We start from the raw sequence: 21,241 nt of genomic DNA, 5'->3' as shown, positions 1-21,241 counted from the left end.
AAATAGTATTGTGTTTTCTAAACTATAGTTAAACGCCCTTAAGGTATGGACGAAGACACATTTGTCGTTTTAAATCTCGAACGACGATGTTGTAATTTGTTTACTATGATATTTGCAAAACTTTTATCTAAAATACCTTAAAAATGAAAGACCTCGCTTTCTAGACCGCCATAGATATCATGGTTTTGCTTGTATTTTGTACAATGTTCTCTACCACTCCGATCGCTGGATGTGCAATGCTCACGTTTTCTCTTAACGGCAGCATTTTCGCTTTTGTTTTGTCACGCAGTGTATCAACGTTGATATTATCGTTTTTTTTCCAGTCGTTAGAAATATTTAGTGAAATAAAATGCGTGATAAGAACTCTATTGGGACGTAGGCTACGTGTTATCAGGCTTGTTAATTAGGGCGTTTGTGAGATGAAGGTTATATATTTATTTAGTGAATAATATTTAGGCTGTTGTATTATGCTATTAAAGTTAATTAGTTTATGAAATAATTAAGAAAATACATCAATAACTAAACTATTCTTACATTCTTACCTGACTATTTTTAGAAAGGTTCTATTTTGAATCAACGAAAATGTAATTTATTTTATGTCCAACAACTGTGTAACATAATTTCCTTTTTTCGTGGCAAAAACAAAGTTCAATTTGAAGCTGCTTGGGTAAAAATGTGGTATTTAACTCAAAAATAGCAATGTTGTAAACAAGTCATTTTGAAATAGACTGAAGTCCCAGTCAAGCCATTTGTTAAATAACTAAAGTCCTTGTCAAAAAAAATACACGTTAGACTATTAAAATTGAATAAACGCTTCGGGTTATGAGCAACCTTAAATAAAAAAAATACCAAAAACGCAATATACGGCAAGCAAATATTTACGTGCAAAAATTGGACAAATAGTCGAATTTTACAAAAAAAATACTTGAAAACACTTCATATTTCATATTAACATAATTCATTTGTATAAAAGTCTCAGCCTAAGTCAAGTTATTTTGCTCATAAGGACTTTTATTTTGCTCAAAAGTTAAGTCAACTCATTTGGAAACAGTGACTTAAGTACATTTAAGTCATTACAACACTGGAGAATAGTTATATAATATGCATTTTTGCACAACTTAATCATGGTTGAAATCTCTTTGATCATGATTGATACGTGAGCATAAAGTTTCTTTGGTGAACACAATGAAAAATAATTTACACTAACGGCTAGGTGGCGATAGAGAACATATAGCAATGTAAACACAATGTTCCAAGTCGTAAACAGATTTTTTTGGCTCAAAAATACGTAATTAGTATGTATCGGGCGGACAGCCGTCCAATTGTAGAACAGCAGCTATGAGTTATCAAGAAAAAATTTTAAGGTAATTTCTCCAGGTTAGTTGGCCAACATGCTTTGGCTTAAAAAGTTGGCGCTCTTTCACTATTGTACGTGAAAAGTTATGCAAAAAAAAAATAATATTACCGCATACCACAACGCATATTGTTTGGGTTAGGGTTAGGGTTCGGGTTCGGGTTAGCGTTTGGGTGAGGGTGGGTCAAGTAATATCATGTTAATTATTAATAATAACTTGACTCACCCTCAACCAAACGCTAACCCGCACCCTAACCCAAACAATATGTGTTGTGGTATGCGGCATTTGAAGAAACATTTTTTTTATTAATTTTTTACGTACAATAGTGAAAGAGCGCCAAAAAGTTTAGTTTCCTGTTATTTATCTGCCATTAAAATTCATGGCTGAAATTCCTGCACCGAAAACTGGGTGACCGGAAGCATCTAAAGTCAAAAGTGCACCCCGCTAGTGTATCAGATGGGAAATAAGGGTGTCGATTTATTTTTTAGGGGTGCAGGTTTAGTCTCTTGACAAAAATTGTGGGTGCCGGGTGCACTTGCCATACTCTTCATAGTGGGTCACAGGGTCCAACTTCCAAGGACCTAAGTTGAGACGCCCTGGTTTAGTGTAGTTGGGTGATCTGTGTTTAAACATAACACCACTTAAAATGCAAAACTTGTATGGTTTGAGAATAAACTGAAATTATACAACTAATTTAACAAAACCTTTTTCATTAATCTTGTGTTTTTTCAAATTACAGCCAACATATATATGTCTTTCTGGAATAGGAATTTTTCTAATTTTATTATCATTCATCATGGTTGTTTGGTCTATCACTATCAGGTTAACTTGACCTAATTGTGGACCTATGATTATAAATTGTTGAGATATTTGGACTTTCTTAGAATAAAGTATTCAAGTAAAATAATTGTGAATGTTTTGTGTTTCCAGATAATTAAAAAACTAAAGGCTAGAAAAACTACTATTTTACAGCAAGTGGTCAAGAACGTTCACTGCCAGCTACACCAATTTTCCGAAAGTAAAAAATGTCTCAAACCAGCTGCCCATCTGGAACACAAACTGTAAGCAAAAGTAATACATTGTGTAAAATATACCACTTGGCAAATTTGCATTCTGTGACAGGTGCACACCTGATATTTTTACCTAGAAAATTGTGTGCACACCTGAATTGGTATATTGCACACTTAAATGTCGCGAAAGTTAAATGATATGATGGTAGGATTTGCAACCAAAGGTGTGCAAGAAAACACCAACATTGCATACCTGCACAGTGCACACCTTAAAATTTGTTGCTGCACACCCGAAAGATTGACGTGAAGTGCCATGAAATGCAGACTGGTCATTTGGATAGTAATATTGTTTATGCATTTAATTAAGGCCCGTTTACACTACCGCTGCACTGGGCGGAGCTAAGCTGGACTGGGCGTGAAATTGTTTTTTACTACAGCCACAGTGAGCTGCGCTGGGCGTAAAAATCGCCCCAAACATAACGTGTTTGTATAGCTGCACTGGACTTGAGTTTAGCAAAGCGTGAAAATCGCCCCAAAGCGTAACTTTAAGCTATCTGCAGCTTCTGCACGGGGCTTGAGTTTAGCAAAGCGTGAAACGCTCGCCACAATAGAATTTAAATGCGAATTACGCTTTGCTCAGCTCAGTGCAGCTGTAGTGTAAACAGGCCTTTAAAGTTTTTGATAAAAACTGATAGATGAATGAAACTCTCTGTCAGGAATATAACCCATACTCATACTCAATGGCTCATATTTAAACCCCTTTGCTTGAACAACCAACTTACTACTTCAATGCAGATCACAGAAACAGTATCAGAAAACAGTCAATTACGTTTACAAAGTCCAGAAACAAGCAGAGGAGTACGTTGGTCAAACGACACAATTGACAATGAACATCTAGGAAAAAAATCTTCAAAGTGTAAGATGACAGTTCGTATATCTTTTATGGATAAAGGTTGCTACACCTTTTAGCGATATCCACCAAGTTTTTATATTTCTCTCTTTATTTTTTTGTTTTAAATTATACAACATTTATCATATTTTTTTATTTATTAATTTGTTTTACAGAATAATATTGTATTCTGTCTTTTGAAACTTGATTAAATCATTATAAAAACTATTTTTGTGATGTGCCATTCTATATCTAACACACTGCAAGTGGTAACTCATTGTTACATAAATATAGTTGTTTGTTACCAGAATAGATGTGTATTCAGTTTAATTTTGCATTGGTGCTACACTTCATATTTGATTTGTACAATTTTTACAACTTTTCACTTTTTAGGTTGTTGTATTTACCACAAACCTCGCACAGCTGGTGAATCTTCATCAGAAAGTGATACCTCAGACGACGATTTAAATCCATACGAAAAAATGAAAAAGAAAAGAAAGTCAAAAGCCAAAAAGCACGTCTGTGAGCATGATCGTAAGTGCACCATCAAGAGTATTTAAGTACTCAAGGTCTCCTACTTGTGGCTTGCCCTATATTCCGCAATAATATAGTGTGTGACTGCTGGGAAATCAAAAGTTCTTTATGGTAAATTGTTTACTTCAATGTAAACCTTATTGCCAAATTAGTTTAATTTAGCTTAGCTACATGGTGTCATTGCATCTGGTTGATTTTTTCTTTGAATACCATATTTTGTTTTTTTCTGCAATAATAGTATTTAATTTATATTGTTTTAAAACTTCCTTACACTAAGACTATACCTTTTATTGTGGTAAGTTTTAAAGATGTTTTACTATTTTTTTTAAGAACAACCCTCATCATCTGCTCCTGAAAAGACTCCTCAAACCTGAATTTTGTTTTTTGAGCTGTATTTTAATACTTCTATTCTCCTGACGATGTGTAATTCTACTCACAACAAATAGTTTTATATATTTTCTTCTTAGTATTTATTGCTTTTATTTTTTGCATACAAACTGTGCGTATTGAAAATTGTCCCAAGGGGTGTACAATAATATCGGATCGGAGCCAATGCCAAGCGGTAGTATTGGTGCTCGCGCGATAGTGGGTCGTTGCCGATTCGATAGCAAATTAATAAAGGAATTTCGTCCACGATATGCAAGCCAACGGAGCGATTTAAACTATAAAGGTAAATTTATTCAAAATTAAATTATAGTAGGTTAATACTGGAGGTAACTAAACGTCTTACGCGTAAAACAAACATTGGCCTAACAACCTGAAAAAAACCGAAGTTGAAGGCAGGGCTGCGGAGTCGGACTCGGGACTCGACGGAGTCGGTTTGTTTTGCCGAAGTCGGACTCGGTACTCGAGTAAGACCGCGTGAAACTACCCGAGTCCCGAGTCCGACGTGCGCATGTTGAGTATCAAATTTTAAAACTGTTAAGGCGGCAAAATGTAAGTTGTAAAAGTGTAATAGCAAATGGTGAAATAATTTTAAACCATGTAATACGTGGGGATCAATTAGGCACCAATATGAGTGGAGTACAGAAAATCCACCTTAATTTAGTTGCGTAAATGGGTAAAATACAGGCTGTAGAGTCAGAGCTGGACTCGGGACTCAAAAAAATCAAGTATTGGACATCTCTAATTGTCCCAACACATTTGTCAAGTAAAAAATTTATTGCAAAAAATAACTAGTTGATGTTAAAGCATTTATTTCATACTTCTTCCTTAATTCGTTGTGTCCGCCTTAAAAATATTAAAGCTCGTTTTATTGTTGACATTTAGAAAATGTTTGGAATTGTATTTACTTTTTTAAAGAACTAATAAAAACATTTATGTGCGTTTTTTCGTTTCGTAAAAAAAAAGCGTAAAATTTAACTTAATTGCTTCGTCACTATAGCGTACAACTGGTGGTTGCTGATTGTTGGCGCATTAGCTAATAGCTATAGTTCAGTAACAGTAGGCTAGTAGAAGCTGTTATTTAACATAAAATGACAAACAATCGAAATACATTTTGTCCGATTTTGAATTGCCACTTGCGCGAAAATTGCACTGTCGACAATATGCATGTTTTGTGACGTCACGGTATTACGTAATTTTGTTACACAAAGTTACATCTATACGTTATGTCATTAGGAAATAATCCTAAGAACACTAAACAGTGCATTTATGGGGATGGCTTGATTAGAGTATGGTGCAACAAATGGCCAAAATTAAAACTCTTAGCCACACCAACTTTTAAAATCTACTAGCTATCACGCGTCAAACAACTATATGATAAAACTGAAATAATTAAAAACTACCCCGGTTCACTAAAAATGCCCAAAAGACTCCAATTGGAATTTGGGCCTTGGCCCAAACTTTGCCGACCATTGTTTTAGATAGTACGACAAGACGCAGTACGGAAAACAATTCAAATTTCAATAGGATATTGTATTTTAAAGAAACTAGCCTTATTTTGCCGCCCGGAGACATGTGCACTCCACTGCCCCTCCCCTCCCCCCGAAATGTCGTTGGTGTTAAAACCATGGTTTTGTACATTTTATTATGCTTTAGTCTAGAACTCTTTTTAGTGTTAGCAGAATATTTAATATTTGAGTTACTAATGCTACAATGAAATCGTCAAAACAAAACTTAAAAGCTAAAAGAAAATGCTGATTTTGCACCCCGAAAAGTATAATAAAATTAATTAATCTTCCCGCCATTTTCGTTCCATGAAGTTGTTAGTTTCTTCATTAAGGAATATAAGTATATCCTCATATTTTACTAATATTTAAGTTTCAAATGTGCACGAAAATTTTTTTGAAAACATTCAAATTGCATTGTACGGTTATCCCCTGAGTTCCCTTAAAAGTATAAGCGCTGCTCTTGGTAATAGTATACATTATGACGTCACACGTACGTTACTGCGTCGCTGGTGCGAATTTAAATTTTTTAACGACTCGAAAGTTGAAGTTGCTAATTTGTGAAGTGCGAAAGGAGGTTCCTAGTGTTGGGCAGTTTACTTTTGCGACTTGAATAAAGTTGTTTAAAACGTTTTACTTATTGGGCAAAGTAAGGTTAACAAATTGATTTAACTAAAATAATGGGGTTCTTGACAATTTACAAACTCGACTAAGGCGCCAGTGGCCAGTCCAGACCATTTTAAAACATTTTCTAGATGCTAGGTATGACGTAGTTTAATTTAATTTTACTAAACAATAAACTTCATCAAAACAGTGTTAGGCGCTGATGTAGATTAGAATCCAACAACGCACATGATTTGGGTTAGGGTGTGTGTTAGCGTTTGGGTGGGTTATGCAATGTTGTTAAATAATGAATATGATAATACTTGACCCACCCACACCCAAACGCTAACCAAAATAATGTGCGTTGATTTAATACCTGTGGTAGGATTCTAGACCAGCGCTGGTTTGGCTTATCCTAATAATCAAGAAAAGTAAAGTTTCATTTTGTATAGTAATTTATCCGGGCGCTCTTTTACTTATGTACGTGAAAAGTTATGCAAAAAACAAAACAAAATAATACCACATACCACAACACATTTGTTTGGCTTAGGGTGCGGGTTAGCGTTTGGGTGAGGGTGGGTCAAGTAATATTATGTTTATTATTAAATAATAACTTGATGTATGCAATGTACGTAAGCTATATGTTTTATGTATTTTATTGTAAGTAATACAAATAATGTCAATTATGTAATTTGAATTTAGCATTCCAATTTTATCGTTTTTTCGAACCGAATCTAAACCAGGAGACAGCTGACTCGATGAACCTTACGGTCTTTCGCTGTCTGCTGGGAACGTCAAATATTTCAAAACATTGTGATTTTGGCGATTCTCGTTTTTTGTTATTGTTTTTTTTGACGTTCCAAATAAAATCTTATCCTTTATCCTCTTGGTATGCGGCATTTGAAGAAAGTTTTTTTTTATTAAATTTCACGTGCATAAGTGAAAGAGCGCCTTTATCCGTAAGTTTAAAAAAACAGGACTACATGGTAGTAGTGTCATGGACAGTGTTGACTGTCATTTGAGGTCTTTTTCAATCATAAATTGGGGCGCATTTGAGTCTTTCAAATCTGCCCTTTATCGCTAAATAAAATTTCGAATAAAAATGAAAAATTGGAATGATTTCATTATTTTCAGTACTGTCTGGCCCTTTTTAATACCATTTATTATATACATTTATAGGTATTTTTTTGTATTGTTGACATCATATTAATAATGTCTGACAGTGAAAAGCCAACTGAGGAGGCGTCCCAATCAATAACAACACAATCCTTTGATGAGGTTTTGGAAGATGGAATTGAAAACATTGCTCTTGAAGATGTAATAAGCGACCCCCTATTTTTGTAGTTATTTTATTTAACACTGTTACATATGTTGATAAAATAATAACATTATTATTGTTATTTTTATTGTTTATATTGGGATCTAAGCCTGTTCCAACACTGACAGTTGTTGATTTTTATCCATATCTTAAGATCCAAACAGAATCACAAAGAGTGTAAAAAAAGATCTAAAACAATTTTATTCCAAAGAGCAGAATACTATAGTTACGCAAAATTTTGTTGTATATGTTCAAATATTTTCACCAAGATCTGTACCAGTTATGCTTTGTTTTGCACCTTAATTTAACAAATTTGCATCAAAGAACAACCTTCTAATTCCTCAGTGTGTTTCTCTAGATTCCATGTTCATCTGGTTCTGTTCCACATCTAAATTCATCCTGTTTTATGGTGTCAATGCCCCACTGCGTCCAGCTACCGAAACTAGGTTGCCAGGAAAGATATGACATCTTTTGCAAAGACATGAAACTGGCAGATTGCAGGCCCACCCAGGTACAACATTTAAATACTAGAACATTTTGCCATCATATCTGTAATTTTTTAAGGTTGAATTTCAATTTTATCACTATAGTGCTTTCAATTAATTGAGCAATAAACAAATAAAGTCTATTTTCATTTCATTTTTAATAACTACAATATTTTCACATCAGATCTGTAATTTTTAAGGTTGGATTTCTATTTTACCACTGTAGTGCTTTAACAAACATCAATTAACTGCACAAAAAACAAAAAAAATCTATTTTGATTTGTACACTCCTGGTTGCTTAATCATCAACAGTGTAGCGAGAAAAAACAAATTAATTTTCCTGAAACAGAGTTGTATTTGCCCTTTTTATTTAGAAGAAAATAATTAAGAAATTAAGCTGTTGGTAAATGTTATTTTTATTACTTTAGGTTTTGAACAGAGTCCATTCTTACATTGAAGAAAACCTCATGAACAAAAAATGGCTTGCTGTGTGGAAAGGCCCTTATGACGGAACAACTTGCCGCACTGTGGATATTCTTGTTGAGGTTATTTCAACTAATTAACCAAAACACCATTACATTTTTTGTATCCTGTGCGGCTTAATAAAAAAGCAACATAAAATCATTTCATAAAATATAAAGTTTAATAATAGTAACCAAGCTTGAAGTGTCACGGCTTAAACAAGAAGAATATAAATTAAAACAAATATATACCTATGCTGATTATGTGTTTCTGCAACATAATAGAATCTTGCCCTCCAACAGAACACATAATACCGACGATAAACAGTCTAAAAGGCCATTTATTTATATGGCAAAATGCATATTTATCTGAAAAGATTTAGACCTTGCTGACTGATTGTTGTTCAACGTGCTGCGCTTCTCAAGCTAACAAATACATATATTTTTAAATAAAATAGGGCTTATTGTTTTCTACCAAAAGCTATCTACACTTATTTAAAAAAAACTTAATTATTTATTAGACATCACAAGTCTAAACCTACGTACTGTTAATTTAAAGGTTGACGATGTTTGCCTGGACCAAGCGCACATTAGCCTGGTCGACCCGCTCGTTTGTAGCGAGCCGTCGGTTCCGCGTGCTGTTGTGCATGAGCAACTGGAGGAGCTCGACTTTACGCTTGACATCGTCGAGCTTTACCCAGTCAGTATCCTCAGCGACGATATAGATGAAGATTCTGAGGTGGATGATGAAAGTGCAATTCTGGACGTGATCAAGAATAGGATGGATGAGCAGCAACAACAGCAGGATATTGCAAGAGTTGTGGACAATGTCAGGTAAGAATAGAGTTAGCTCAACCAGGCAACACATCAATAGATAGAAATCGCTCTTCTGGTGTAAACGAAGTATAAACCGATGTTTCGGCAGCGGAACGGTTTATACTTCGTTTACACCAAATTAGCGCTTTCTATGTATTACTGTCAAGTGAGCTTCCACATTTGCTTAGCCGGACAGTCTGAGCATCAGTGTTTATTTAAAAGCTGTTTTCGGTGGGGCAAACATAAGCACTATATTGTCAGTTTTATTAGCTTTCTCCTATTTATGTCATGTAGTTGGGATTATGATCGAAATGTTTAGTAAACTTTGGAGCATAATGCTTGGTAGGTTGTAGTAATGCATAGATATTAAAAATGAATAAAGAGGTATTGAAACTGTTCAAAATGATACCTACATATGTATTGGCTTTAATCGTACTACATAAATTTTAGTAAACTGAATATATCTCAGTTTCACTAGTTTTAGTTTTCGATTGCATACATTTCCCAAAGTTTTATTGTTTATAAATTGATGATTTTGTTTAAAATGCCTTATATAAACAACAGTGCCTCATCTTTTATACTCTATGATTTACCAATGCCCAAAACTTGTGTTTAAGGGAAGTGGTTTACTGTTTCACCTGAGACCATTCAAAAAACCACTTTACATATACTTGACTTGAAACTGTCACACCCCACAGCATTCTTTAGCCTCAGCTGCTTTACTTATAAGTGTGACTCTAGCATTGTTCCCTCAGATTTTTCTTCGATCATATTCGTCGCGATTGGGATGATGAGGACGAAGGTGAACACGCTTACGATGCTTTTCTGCGAGCTCGACTCAAGCTGTACTTCGACGTCGTTTGTGGACACGTGCCCGCTTCACTTATTGCAAGGTAATCGCAGTTTATATTATGTTGATTAAAATGTAGAATAAGGTCAAAAGAATTTATACATTTTTATTTTATAAGATTGTATTTGCCGTTTAAAACTAGTTGTGTGATTATGTTCATTATATTTATGTTGAAACCCATATTGATTTTTAAATTGGTCATTGGCTGAAAGGTATTGTTTAAATATTAGCTTGTTAACTTGTTGCTATGGCACGCTTCTGTGATGTGTGTTCTCAGGAATTGTTTGCTATGCTTTCATTCATTGCTGGTCTTATTTCATTCATTGCTGGTCTTATACATTAAACATTGCAGCATTCACTATTTTGTTTGCTAACTATAATTAATTTTTGTTTGCAATGGTTAAATTTGCCCCTTTTCACTTATATTTTTTTCTGTTTTGTAGAGTAATTTTATCAGTAGAAGAGGGCAAAACTTTTTTTCATTAAGGGCTGGATAGCTGTAATGCCTGGCGGCCGCAGCTTGATAAAAAAAATTATATATTTTGTAACTCATAATTGTTATATTTTGTAACTCATAATTCTCATTAAATGAAGAAGAACCTAATCTTTATTTATCAAATCCAGTAGCAACGTTTAGAAGTTGTCATTTAATTTTTTTTTTTAATTTAAATATGCCACTGTCTGAGTAAATTACCCCATTGATCCGGCTTGCGGGTTGTAGTTTAAAGACTCAATTTGTTTTTCTGTTTCTGTAGATACAATCGCACCATGGCTAAGTATTTCGTTAGAAGAAGGGAATTGCTTGATTACCAGGTAATTTATTTTTCCAATAAAAACAATACTAAGCACAATAAAATATTTGCTAATTTACTAAGTAAACATCATTTTTTGTTTGTTTGTTCTTTTTTATTGAAAGTGTTGTATTTTTGTTTTTGTATTGCAGTTCAATTTTAGTCTTAATGTATCATAAAAAAATACAAAACAAAACATCTGACTGTGAAATAGAAAGGACGCTCTCCACAACTATTTTTTAATTTTATGCCACATAAAACTAGGGTTGTAAAACACGAAAGTGACATGTCACAGTTTTAAAGCTGTCTTTAAAATAATAAAGAATTTTTCCAGGTTATTAGGCTAAAAATTGCTTTAACGTTAAGAAGTTTTATTGCCATCTGTTGTTAATCTACTGCTCTTTTGATGAATTCAGCTTTTAAGGTAGCAATTGCTGCATTGGTGACAATTCGTAGCTAAAATACCTATATTAAATTTGTTCGGATCGGAAGGAAAGTACTGTTACTACTACTTGGCATCTGGTATCTGCATCGATCGGATATTATCAAATATCCCTAACCATACACATATTATTCTAGTCGAAGATCCAAAGTGAGGGTGAACCTACAACGAGTGAAGCGGTCGAGTGCTGGAGGCGATATTATGAGGTTCTCATGCTGAGTGGCCTCCTGCAAGTTTGGGAGACCTTTCAACTGCGGTGAGTGGAACTGCTTTGAGGTAGTAAATTAAACCAATAGACCAGCTTTTATAGAGTTAGAGATTTCTTAAGAAATTTGATCGAAAGTCGACTTCTTAAAAACGTAGTTTTAACATATTGTGACTCTTCTAAAAACAAGTTAATGGAAAGAAAATGATGAAAATTTCTCTTTTGTGTTTTCATTCGGTTTATTTTAAACTGTCGCTACCAGAGCCATACTAAGAATAACAATCAAAAACAGCTCCTCTGGTAGTTGTACGGTCATTCACCCTAAACAAGGCCATTTGAATAGCTTGCCGAAACGTTGATTAAGATTACAATTACCAGAGAAGCTGTTTTTTTATTATTATTACAAATTAATGTTTAGTTAGTGTTCCATATTCAAATGGTCAAGAAATCATGATTGATATGACTTCGTTGAAACACAATACATTTTTTAGTAATCTCAATAAACATACTAAAGCCAATATGTTATTATTAAAATTACGAAAAAAACGTGTGTTGTATTCCAAAGTTGATTTGTAGCCAATACGGAAAGTGAAGCTAAGAAATGACGACTTTATCGAATATAATAGCTTTAGTATTTTTATGGATATACCTTTCAGAAGTCTACAATACATTTAGAAATTTTTACCTTTATATCCATAACTTCCCTTGATTTGCATCCAGTGCTGAAGGCCCATGCTTTCCACGTGTTCTGCGTCGTACCAAGGGCCCAAGGAAAGACAACTCCACAGTAACCCACGTTGTGGCTGAAACCTTGAGTTTATCGATGCTTAAAAGCTTCCCAGACGAAACTATCATTCAGTAAGTAAAAAACACCAGGTGTACTGCGATAAAGTCCGCAAACCTACATTTCAATCCAGGTGGGTAATCAGGTGGCACTCTGTAAAGACAAACTGTATTAAAATCTTGACAAGCTTTCGCACAACCGTGCTTCATCAGGTCAAAGTAGAAACCTGTTTTTATCTTTATATTGCCACCTAACTACCCTATTTAGAATTAGACAAATACGGCGATTTACAAAGATTTCAATCCAGGAAAGACCTGCCAGTTTTAAACTATTAACTACTATCAATAGATAGAAATCGCTCTTCCGGTGTAAACGAAGTATAAACCGACGTTCCACTGCCGAAACATCGGTTTATACTTCGTTTACACCGGAAGAGCGATTTCTATCTATTGATGTGTTGTCTGGTTGAACTAACAGCTTTTGTCAAAACCTCGTCCTTTATTTCTTTAATACTCTTAGTTTGTTGTGAACCAATTTACCAATATATATATGTATATAATTTATTCTTTAACGCCAATACTTGTTTGGGAATTCGAAGTAAGATTATCAAAGCCCATACAGAAGTAGATATCATTTTAAAAGTTTCGAATTACTCCTAATTCATTGGAAATTTGAAAATGACCGAAGAGTTATTCAAAACTTTCTAAATGCCACCTAATTCTGTATGAGCTTTGGTATTCTTACGACGTCTTACTACAACCTCCAACCAATATGCTCCTAATGTTTGGGAATTCTTATGTTTGTTCTTTTTGATGGTGCGTTAAGTTAGTTTCTAAACTAAGGGCATTTACCTTCAGACAACACAAGATCCCACTGACCGCATTGGAGCAAGCACACGAAGGTGATCTGATTCTCATATTTCCTGGGTCGTACACAGGCGAAGGCTTCCATGAACTAACTGAATCTATCACCATAAAGGGTAAGATCACCTATTTTGTGAATAGAAATTCAACATTTGCGTTGTTTTTTAAGATAGAGGGTAATTCTGTCTGGCTCCCAAGCGTATGAAAACTATAAGTTTAGTCGTGATTCACGTATAACCCGGACAAACAAATTTTGATTACCATGGTTCATACCTGGTCTGGTCAGTGATTGTAAACAAGTCAAGTTCCAGTCAAGTTATTTGTAAAATAACCTAAGTTCAAGTCAAGTATTTTTAAAATACCTCAAGCTCAAGTCAAGTCATTGTCAATAAATGAAGTTTAGTCCCAGTCAAGCCATGCAAAATTGTTTTATTTAGAACAAAATAAGAAAAAAAATTTTTTATATTAAATGAATAACCCGAATTAAATTCCAAAATACTTAAGTCCAGTCATTTGAAAAGATTGACTTAGGTAGATTTGTTTAGACAGTGGAGTATTCCTAATCGTTTTTCTACTGTGTTTCCAGGCAGGGGGCAAGTTTACCACCGAATAAAGGCTGCACCAAGGTTGTTAAACGTATTCGATAAATATCATTTTTTTGCAGGTGAGGGCAAAAGAGACGAGATTGTGATCGAGGCAGTCCCGTACGACGATTTGTTCGTTAACGTGTGCGCTTCGGATGTCGTGCTGGAAAACTTGACCTTCGTGCAGGTAAAACAATAAATCCCGGCAAAATACCACAAACTAACTTGAAATTGCATCCTAATCTTGCATTGCTAAATTTAATGGATGGTCTTACGGTCTTACATATTATGGGTCGATTGGCCGTGATTTTTGCCTCATTTATTTTGTTTTGGCAAATTTAGTTGTTTTTCCCAGGAACGGATCCGAAATTTTTGGTTTGAGTTGGGCGCCGAAAAATCTCCAGGTATGACGTTACAAAGTTACGTCATAACGTGATGTCATCATAGACCCCACATTCCACATATTACCCTTATGACTGTGGCTCATAGACGCCGACTTTTGTTTTTCACAGAGGTGCTCAAAATATCCGCTAAATGCGACGTTATGTGGAGTAATATATATTTTGGTATCCAATCATTAAATGCGAAAAACGATTGCGACCCTTATTTTAGGGAACCCTCCTTAATAGTGCGATACGCTTTGTTTTAACGAATAACAGGGATTATGCTGAATTGCCATCAGTCATGGAAAGGAGCATTATAGTTCTTGCGCAATAGTTAATTTATGCGGAAAATTGAGTCCCAATTCGTACGCATCAAACGCAATACACATGCAGTGTTTATCATGAAGATTTATCATTATTCCAGGGTGTCTGAGCACCCCGAGTTTGTGCAAGCGGTGCTCGGAGCACCCTAGGCACCCCAAACTCGGCGTCCATGACCCCAGACCCTGGGCTTGTTATAACTAATTGTGAACTATGCGAGATAGTAACCGCCAGAATTCCAAATTGCACGCATCAAACGCAATACACGGTATTTTAGAGGAAGATTTATCATTATTCAGGGGGGATAAGCACCCCACGTTTCTGCAAGAGGTGCTCGGAGCACCATAAGCCCCTCAAACTCGACCCTAACGAATAACAGGGATTTTGCTGAATTGATAGTCATGGAAAATAAGGCTTTATAATTGTTCGGAGCTTTCTAAGAACCCCAATTCCCAAACTCGTCATCCATGCTGTGGCTTATTATATTTTGTCAACGGTTAGTGTAAATTTACAGTCTGCTACAGTCTCTAGTAAATGTTTGATGGTATGTCGCATATATGAGAGTTCAGCGAAAACATTCGTTGACATTTTCATTTAACGCGTCTTGTTTAATGTTGAAAGGCTGACAATACTGAAGGAGTTCTTCGAGTCGAGAGCGGTCACGCCCAAGTGATTTCGTGTGCATTCAAGTGCGACGGCAGCGGCATCACGGTTCATGAGGGCGCTCATCTCACGATGAAAGAAAGCGAGGTCTCGGGAGCCAAGGTTTGTCGATTTCGAAAGACAGAGATAGACTTGTGGAAATTCAAAAAACTTTGCAGAACTTGGAACTTGTAATACTGGATGCAATAGTACTTTTAAGATTGATAAATTCGCGATCTAATCCATCTAATTCAGATTTTACCGAAAATGCAACTTTGTCCAGCGGCATTTTTAGTCTCTCAGTCGAAACCTAAGAATTTAAAACTTTTGTTAGAAACGATTTATAGGTGATTTTGCAGTCTAAAAGCCAAAACGTAAAAAAATAACAAAGAAATACTTGCAATTTACATTCTAATACAACAAATTGCGATTTAAACCGAATTGATTGTGAATAATATAATTTAATTTTAGTTCAAATTCTAGTTTATACTTTTGTTTTTTAAGAATTCAGCAATTCTAATTCTAATCGAATTCGAGAACACTAAAATGAGCTAATTCTAATTCTAATTTAATTATACAAATCTAAACTAACATCTAGTTGTCCAAGCCTGTTTTGTTCTGTATAGTTTACCAAAGCCGCCATGTACAGTCGTTGCATACTATTGTTTTTCTCTCGCAGGGCGCAGGCGTCGAACTAATGGCGGGTAGTGTCTCGGTGCTTGAGAACAATAAAATCTCAAACGTGGGCTACAGAGATATGTCGGCTGGCCACAGGGAGGCGACAAAGGGCGGAGTCCACCTGCAGGTAAATCCCTGATATATCATAAATCATTATCTTCGCTTTTTTGTTCGTTAGGCAATCAAATCACTATTTATCATCAATTATTATAATTTTGATCTGTTTTGTTTTGACTTTTCACTCCAAAAGGGATTTTCTTTGCTGATGTGTTTACAGTTACTTCGTAATATGCTAAATTTTCTAATCCGAATTGAACTAGGTTATACATAAGTTTATTTTGCCACGGGTCAGAATAGCATATGACAGTTATTTATAAACTAAACTTTGTAAAACGAATTTAAGTGGCAGTAATTTATTGCTGCTTTAACATTTAGTAACTGTCCAGTAGTGCACGTAATTTTTTTAATTTCCATTCCTAAAACATAAACTTTTAAGATTTCTGTTTAATGTACATCTTAGCAGTACAATCGAAGTGTGTCACAGAAACACACATGAATTTTTGGTTACTGGTCATACAAACGCTAAAAAGATTCTCGCTCCTATCACAGAAAAGGCTACAGAATCGGACTCGGGACTCCTACGTAAAACTACCGGAGTCTCGAGTCCGATTCTGTAGCCCTTTCTGTGATAGGAGCGAGAATCTTTTTAGCGTTTGTATGACCAATGACTCATGCGCAGACTTTAAACCTAAAGGGGCTGCAAAATGTAAGTTGTAATGGAGAGATAGCATATGGTTAAGTATTTTTGAACCACGTATTGTGGGTGGATCCATTATGAAACCTAAATGAGTGGATTGCTGAATAAGTGAAAATCCTCCCAATTAAGTTACGTAAAATACAGGTTGTAGAGAGTCACAGCCGGAATTGACGAAATCGCACTTTTAGTCGAAGTCGTAAGTTGGACTCGGGTTATTTATAACCGACCCCGCAGCCCTTGACAAATGTGCCACTTTTTTCCCAGTCCCAAAGTGCACTTAGCTCACTCTTTTGCACAATGCCTGGTTGTTAAACTGCAGCCCTCTCCACCACACAGGTCTACGAGCCGCCTAAGGTCCGTCTTTCAGGCAACGTCATCAGCAGCTTGGGAGGCCAAGGTATCACAGTTGGAAAGAAGAACGCCAACAGGTTCGGGGCTTTTTCGACCGCCGAGAACGTGGCAGACGGCGACGGTGGCGACGCAACAGCGTTGCATGGACTTACCGGCAAAGGTGCGTATCTTGATTAACATATGTTTAAAGGACTTTTGTATGATTACCGTTTTTGAGTTGCCACATTTCGAGGCGCTTAGTGGTTAAGAAATGTCTCGTTTGACAGACATTTTTGTATTTTAGGTTTAGAACAGAGTTCAACGAATATAATAGGTCGGATAACTCTAAATACTGGTGATTTTTGGCCAAATTTCAACGATTTTAGATCGCTGGCTGGATATAGCAGTTCGTTTCGAACGATCAGATTATTATTAAAAAAAAATAAATTAAAAAAATATTTACTAAATTATATAATTAGATTGATGAAATTGGAGTTGAAAATTTTATCCAAATTTAGCTTAAATGTGCATTCGACAACGTTTTCCGTTCATGAACTGTTAATAACCGTATTTGTATCATAAGGAAAATATTCCCCGGGTTCAAATTAATTGAACCGGATTTGGCCCACGGGCCGTGTTTCGGTGACCCCTGAGATAAAAGAGAAGTGCGATCTTAACGTATGCAAGACTATACGGACGGATTTTCAACAGTAATCATAGAAGCGTGTCTTATCCTTTATGGATTGAATAATATCGATTAACGATATCACCATCACAAAAATATGTTTTACGCCAGCGGAGTATACTGTCGCTGCTCTGTAATGCACATAAAATTATTTTGTTAGCTTTCGAACATAACTTTTTTATTTTCCAATTACGTTTGCCTGTAGACAATCAGCTAACTCGATTTGGGCAATATTTTGAACTGTATAGCAAGCAGAAAACTAATTGGTCCTTAGTAGGTATAGGTAACAAGACAGAACTAAATATGTACTGCGTGCGAACACGTTTATGTGTCACTCCCAAACAAATGCAAAAGGAATTTTTTTTGATCAGTTTCAATTTTATTCCCGTAGTGGTGAGTTCGATTCCCGCTCGAGCACCATTTTAAACTCGCATTTTTCGTTATTTTCCAGCTGGAGACGGCTTGGGCCAATTTATCGACCTGGACACAAGCAACAACGTCATCGAAAATCAGTCGACCTGAACGTGGATTTCAATCCCGGCCTTGTTTCGAGAATCTCCGCTTCAAACCAGAACGTGTAACGCGTTATTACTGTGCTTTACTGGAACCTCTCCACGTTCGTAGGTGCTTTCTATCGGTAGAGTTTTTCATATGAGGTAGCATCACTGTTTAACGCTTCATGCGAGCACTGTTTCACGCGAGTTTAGTATTTTTTTGTTTAGACACTGTTTTTGCCCACTCTCTTCAAACTCGTTTTTTTTGCCCACTCTCTTCAAACTCGGGGCTTTTAGCCGTTAAAGGCGCCTGCTCTTTTATCAGCAAACTAAATATACATTTTCTCACTGTTGTTTTCATACACCACTGGGCAATTTTTACTACACGTTTTTGATATTAGCCTTTTTTAAATTTGTTTTTTCCAAACTAAAGCTACCGTGGTTGAGTAACATTGATAAATATCGCATGCCAATCTTAAATTGCGAAGCAATAGTCTGAAGCGTAATTATATTCGAATGTAGCCCAAAGAAACATGCGATATTTCTAAATTAATGAAAATAATAATAGCCTCGTTCAATAAAATTATTCTTTATGGATAAATTTACCCTTCAGTTACAGAACCGTTTGGTAGTGGGAAAAAGTATTATACAAGTATTGTTTTCTAAAGTGAGGATCAACTACAACTTATGTATGTAGTTTATATTCAATTCGACCGACACCCCTTCGTATTTGCCGAAGAGCCATTTTTTAAGGCGTAGTAACAGCCAATAAGTTTTGTGGATTGCTTTGAGGTACTCCGATTTTCGTTAGTTTGTTCTGTTTTCACCAAGTTGTTATTTTGCCTAGAAATCTTCGTTATTTTTTTACCGACTGCTCCTGTGACTTTTTAAGAGTGTGCTATACATATATAACGTGTTTTCACTAATTTAGCAAATGCTTAGCGTTAGCCGTTTTTAGTTCGTTTCTTCGTTTTTATGGTTAACAAGTTATTTAGTTTGACTTGGATTGTGCCGCGTGGTGTTTTTACATGAATCGCACAACAGGTGTTAAGCAACTAGTAAACACGCTGATAAGGAGTTGCTAATAAGCTCCGTAAGTATCCTTAAAACCTTTACTTTCGAAAGCTCGAAGAAATAACCGCTTGCCAGTTAGGCTTAAGAGTTGCAAGTATTGCGCTGCAATTGATTATTATGTTATTAATTAGTTATCAGTGTTGTAATGTCTTAATTCAATGACTCGACTTAAGTCACTGTTTTGAAATGACTTGACTTGACTTAAGTCTTTAAAAAAAAATTGATTTAATACTAATTGTTTTCATTAGGCATTTTTTCAGAAAACTGAGTAATTAATCACAATTTTTGCGCATAAAACGCTTTGCTTACAAAATGTTTTGGATCATAATCGCAAGAGTTAACTAATTTTAATAGTTTATTGTTTATTTTTCATGACGAAGACTTGACTTGCTCTGATAATGCCTTGACTTCTTATTTATTCAAAATGCTTAGACTTGGACTAAAGTTATTTTACAAATGGCTTAACTGGACGCCATTGTTTTACAACACTGAAATTATTATTATTAATAGTAATCATTTCGGTAAGTTTGCTCAAAATCTTGTAGAATAGAGTAGGTCTACATTACTTACCGTGGAGCTATAGAGTTATAGTCAAACACAGAAGCAAAAACATCCCGCAATTGTTGCCACGCGCCAGTTCACATAAGGCAAAATGAACAGCCGTGCCGCAAAAATTTAAAGGCATTCCCCTTTTGAAAACTATCACCGACGGTTAATCAACGAAACGCCCCAAACAATTTACGCCTCGAAGAGTTGTGCACTCTGTGCAGCGGCTTGTGTTCTGCCCTGCGTTTGAACAGCTTTGAATGGATTTTAGGAATCACAAGGTAAGTTTCGTTTCATACTTAATGCTTATTAAAAATGTTCATAAAGAAATTTCAATTTTTGAATCATCGATGTATAGTACAACAGTAGGGTTATTCCCTAATGATTGGGGAAAAAGCATTTTTGTTAATTTGTGAGAAAGCGTTAATTATTTGTAAGTTTGATTTTCGATATTTGGTAATCTGTTCTACTGCCTGATGTATTGATGAAAAAAATACTTTCTTTAACGACAAAGTTGAACAAGACGGGATAAAAACATAATTGGCGTTGGTAAAACTTTGCAGTGCATTTAAAATTAACATCTCAGTATGCAGTATCTAAAGCGCTGTGAACTAAATCGACTGTTCAAGTAGTAGCGTATATCATTTCACTTGTTCACACTGATGTATTGATAAAAATATCTTTTCATTAACGACGAAGTTGGGCTAAGTCGGGAAAATAAACACAATTGCGGTTTGTAAAACCTTGCTGTGCATTGAAATTAACATCTCAGTTCTTTTATCTAAAAAAGCGTTGTGAACTAGCCTAAATCGCCCGTTGAAGAACTAGGGTATAACAGTTTGCTTTTTCAAAAACCACAGCTAGTAAAAAGTACAAGATTGTTTGAAGAGCATAAAAGGATAGATTTTACTGTGCTATCGGCACACGCATGACCCGCGTTTTAAAATGCATTTTGTAAGCGAGGGGCGTTTTACAGGCGCAGGTAACGTGTAGAGTGTTCGCAAAAATAAGGAAGTGTTAGGAGGTTATCGTCAGACCGTTCACTGCTCACAAATTACGCAGTACCACGTCAAGGAATTTTACAGCAAGTATAAAGAGTAAATGGATTAAAAAATTAACTTGCGCTAAGGGATGTGCTGAGGTAACGAGTTAGAGGGAATACTAAATCATATTGGCTGGGGTATACGTGTGTAAGCAGTGCACTTATCTTAATATCAGTCAACAGAGATTAACTACTGGCAGCCTTTTTGTCAGAAATACCTTAGTCAAGTCATTTGAAAACCGTGACTTTTAAGTCATCTCAAACTGTTATTTACGTTACAGTGGTCCACTGGTGTCCTTTGGCTCAAGGTCAATGGCTAACGTTGGTTGTTTATAAATCCGGCATGAGTTGATATACAGGAGAATGTTAAATAAGGTTCGACTCGCTCGCGCTTATTGCCTATGTTGTGT

General features: G+C 35.5%; 2 protein-coding genes across 2 annotated transcripts; both read left to right on the top strand.

The window, feature by feature from the left end:
• Positions 1-2,283: 2,283 nt before the first annotated feature.
• LOC146133582 (E3 ubiquitin-protein ligase PPP1R11-like) lies at positions 2,284-4,673 on the top strand. Its single transcript, XM_083397335.1, has 4 exons — positions 2,284-2,416; positions 3,161-3,281; positions 3,648-3,788; positions 4,119-4,673. The coding sequence occupies exons 1-4, from the start codon at positions 2,381-2,383 to the stop codon at positions 4,160-4,162; spliced, it is 342 nt and encodes a 113-aa protein (XP_083253461.1). The 5' UTR covers positions 2,284-2,380; the 3' UTR covers positions 4,163-4,673.
• A 2,790-nt stretch (positions 4,674-7,463) lies between these two features.
• On the top strand, positions 7,464-18,523 carry LOC146133581 (testicular spindle-associated protein SHCBP1L-like). Its single transcript, XM_083396914.1, has 14 exons — positions 7,464-7,597; positions 7,957-8,109; positions 8,512-8,628; positions 9,104-9,378; positions 10,116-10,253; positions 10,966-11,023; positions 11,581-11,699; positions 12,369-12,506; positions 13,290-13,411; positions 13,960-14,066; positions 15,205-15,348; positions 15,905-16,030; positions 16,997-17,171; positions 18,127-18,523. Exons 1-14 carry the CDS (start codon positions 7,493-7,495, stop codon positions 18,195-18,197), a joined length of 1,848 nt encoding a protein of 615 aa, XP_083253040.1. The 5' UTR covers positions 7,464-7,492; the 3' UTR covers positions 18,198-18,523.
• Positions 18,524-21,241: the final 2,718 nt, after the last annotated feature.

This window comes from Ascidiella aspersa, chromosome 9 (genome assembly GCF_963924565.1).
Source record: "Ascidiella aspersa chromosome 9, kaAscAspe10.2, whole genome shotgun sequence".
NCBI lineage: Eukaryota > Metazoa > Chordata > Ascidiacea > Phlebobranchia > Ascidiidae > Ascidiella > Ascidiella aspersa.
This window is presented reverse-complemented; position numbering and strand designations above follow the sequence as displayed.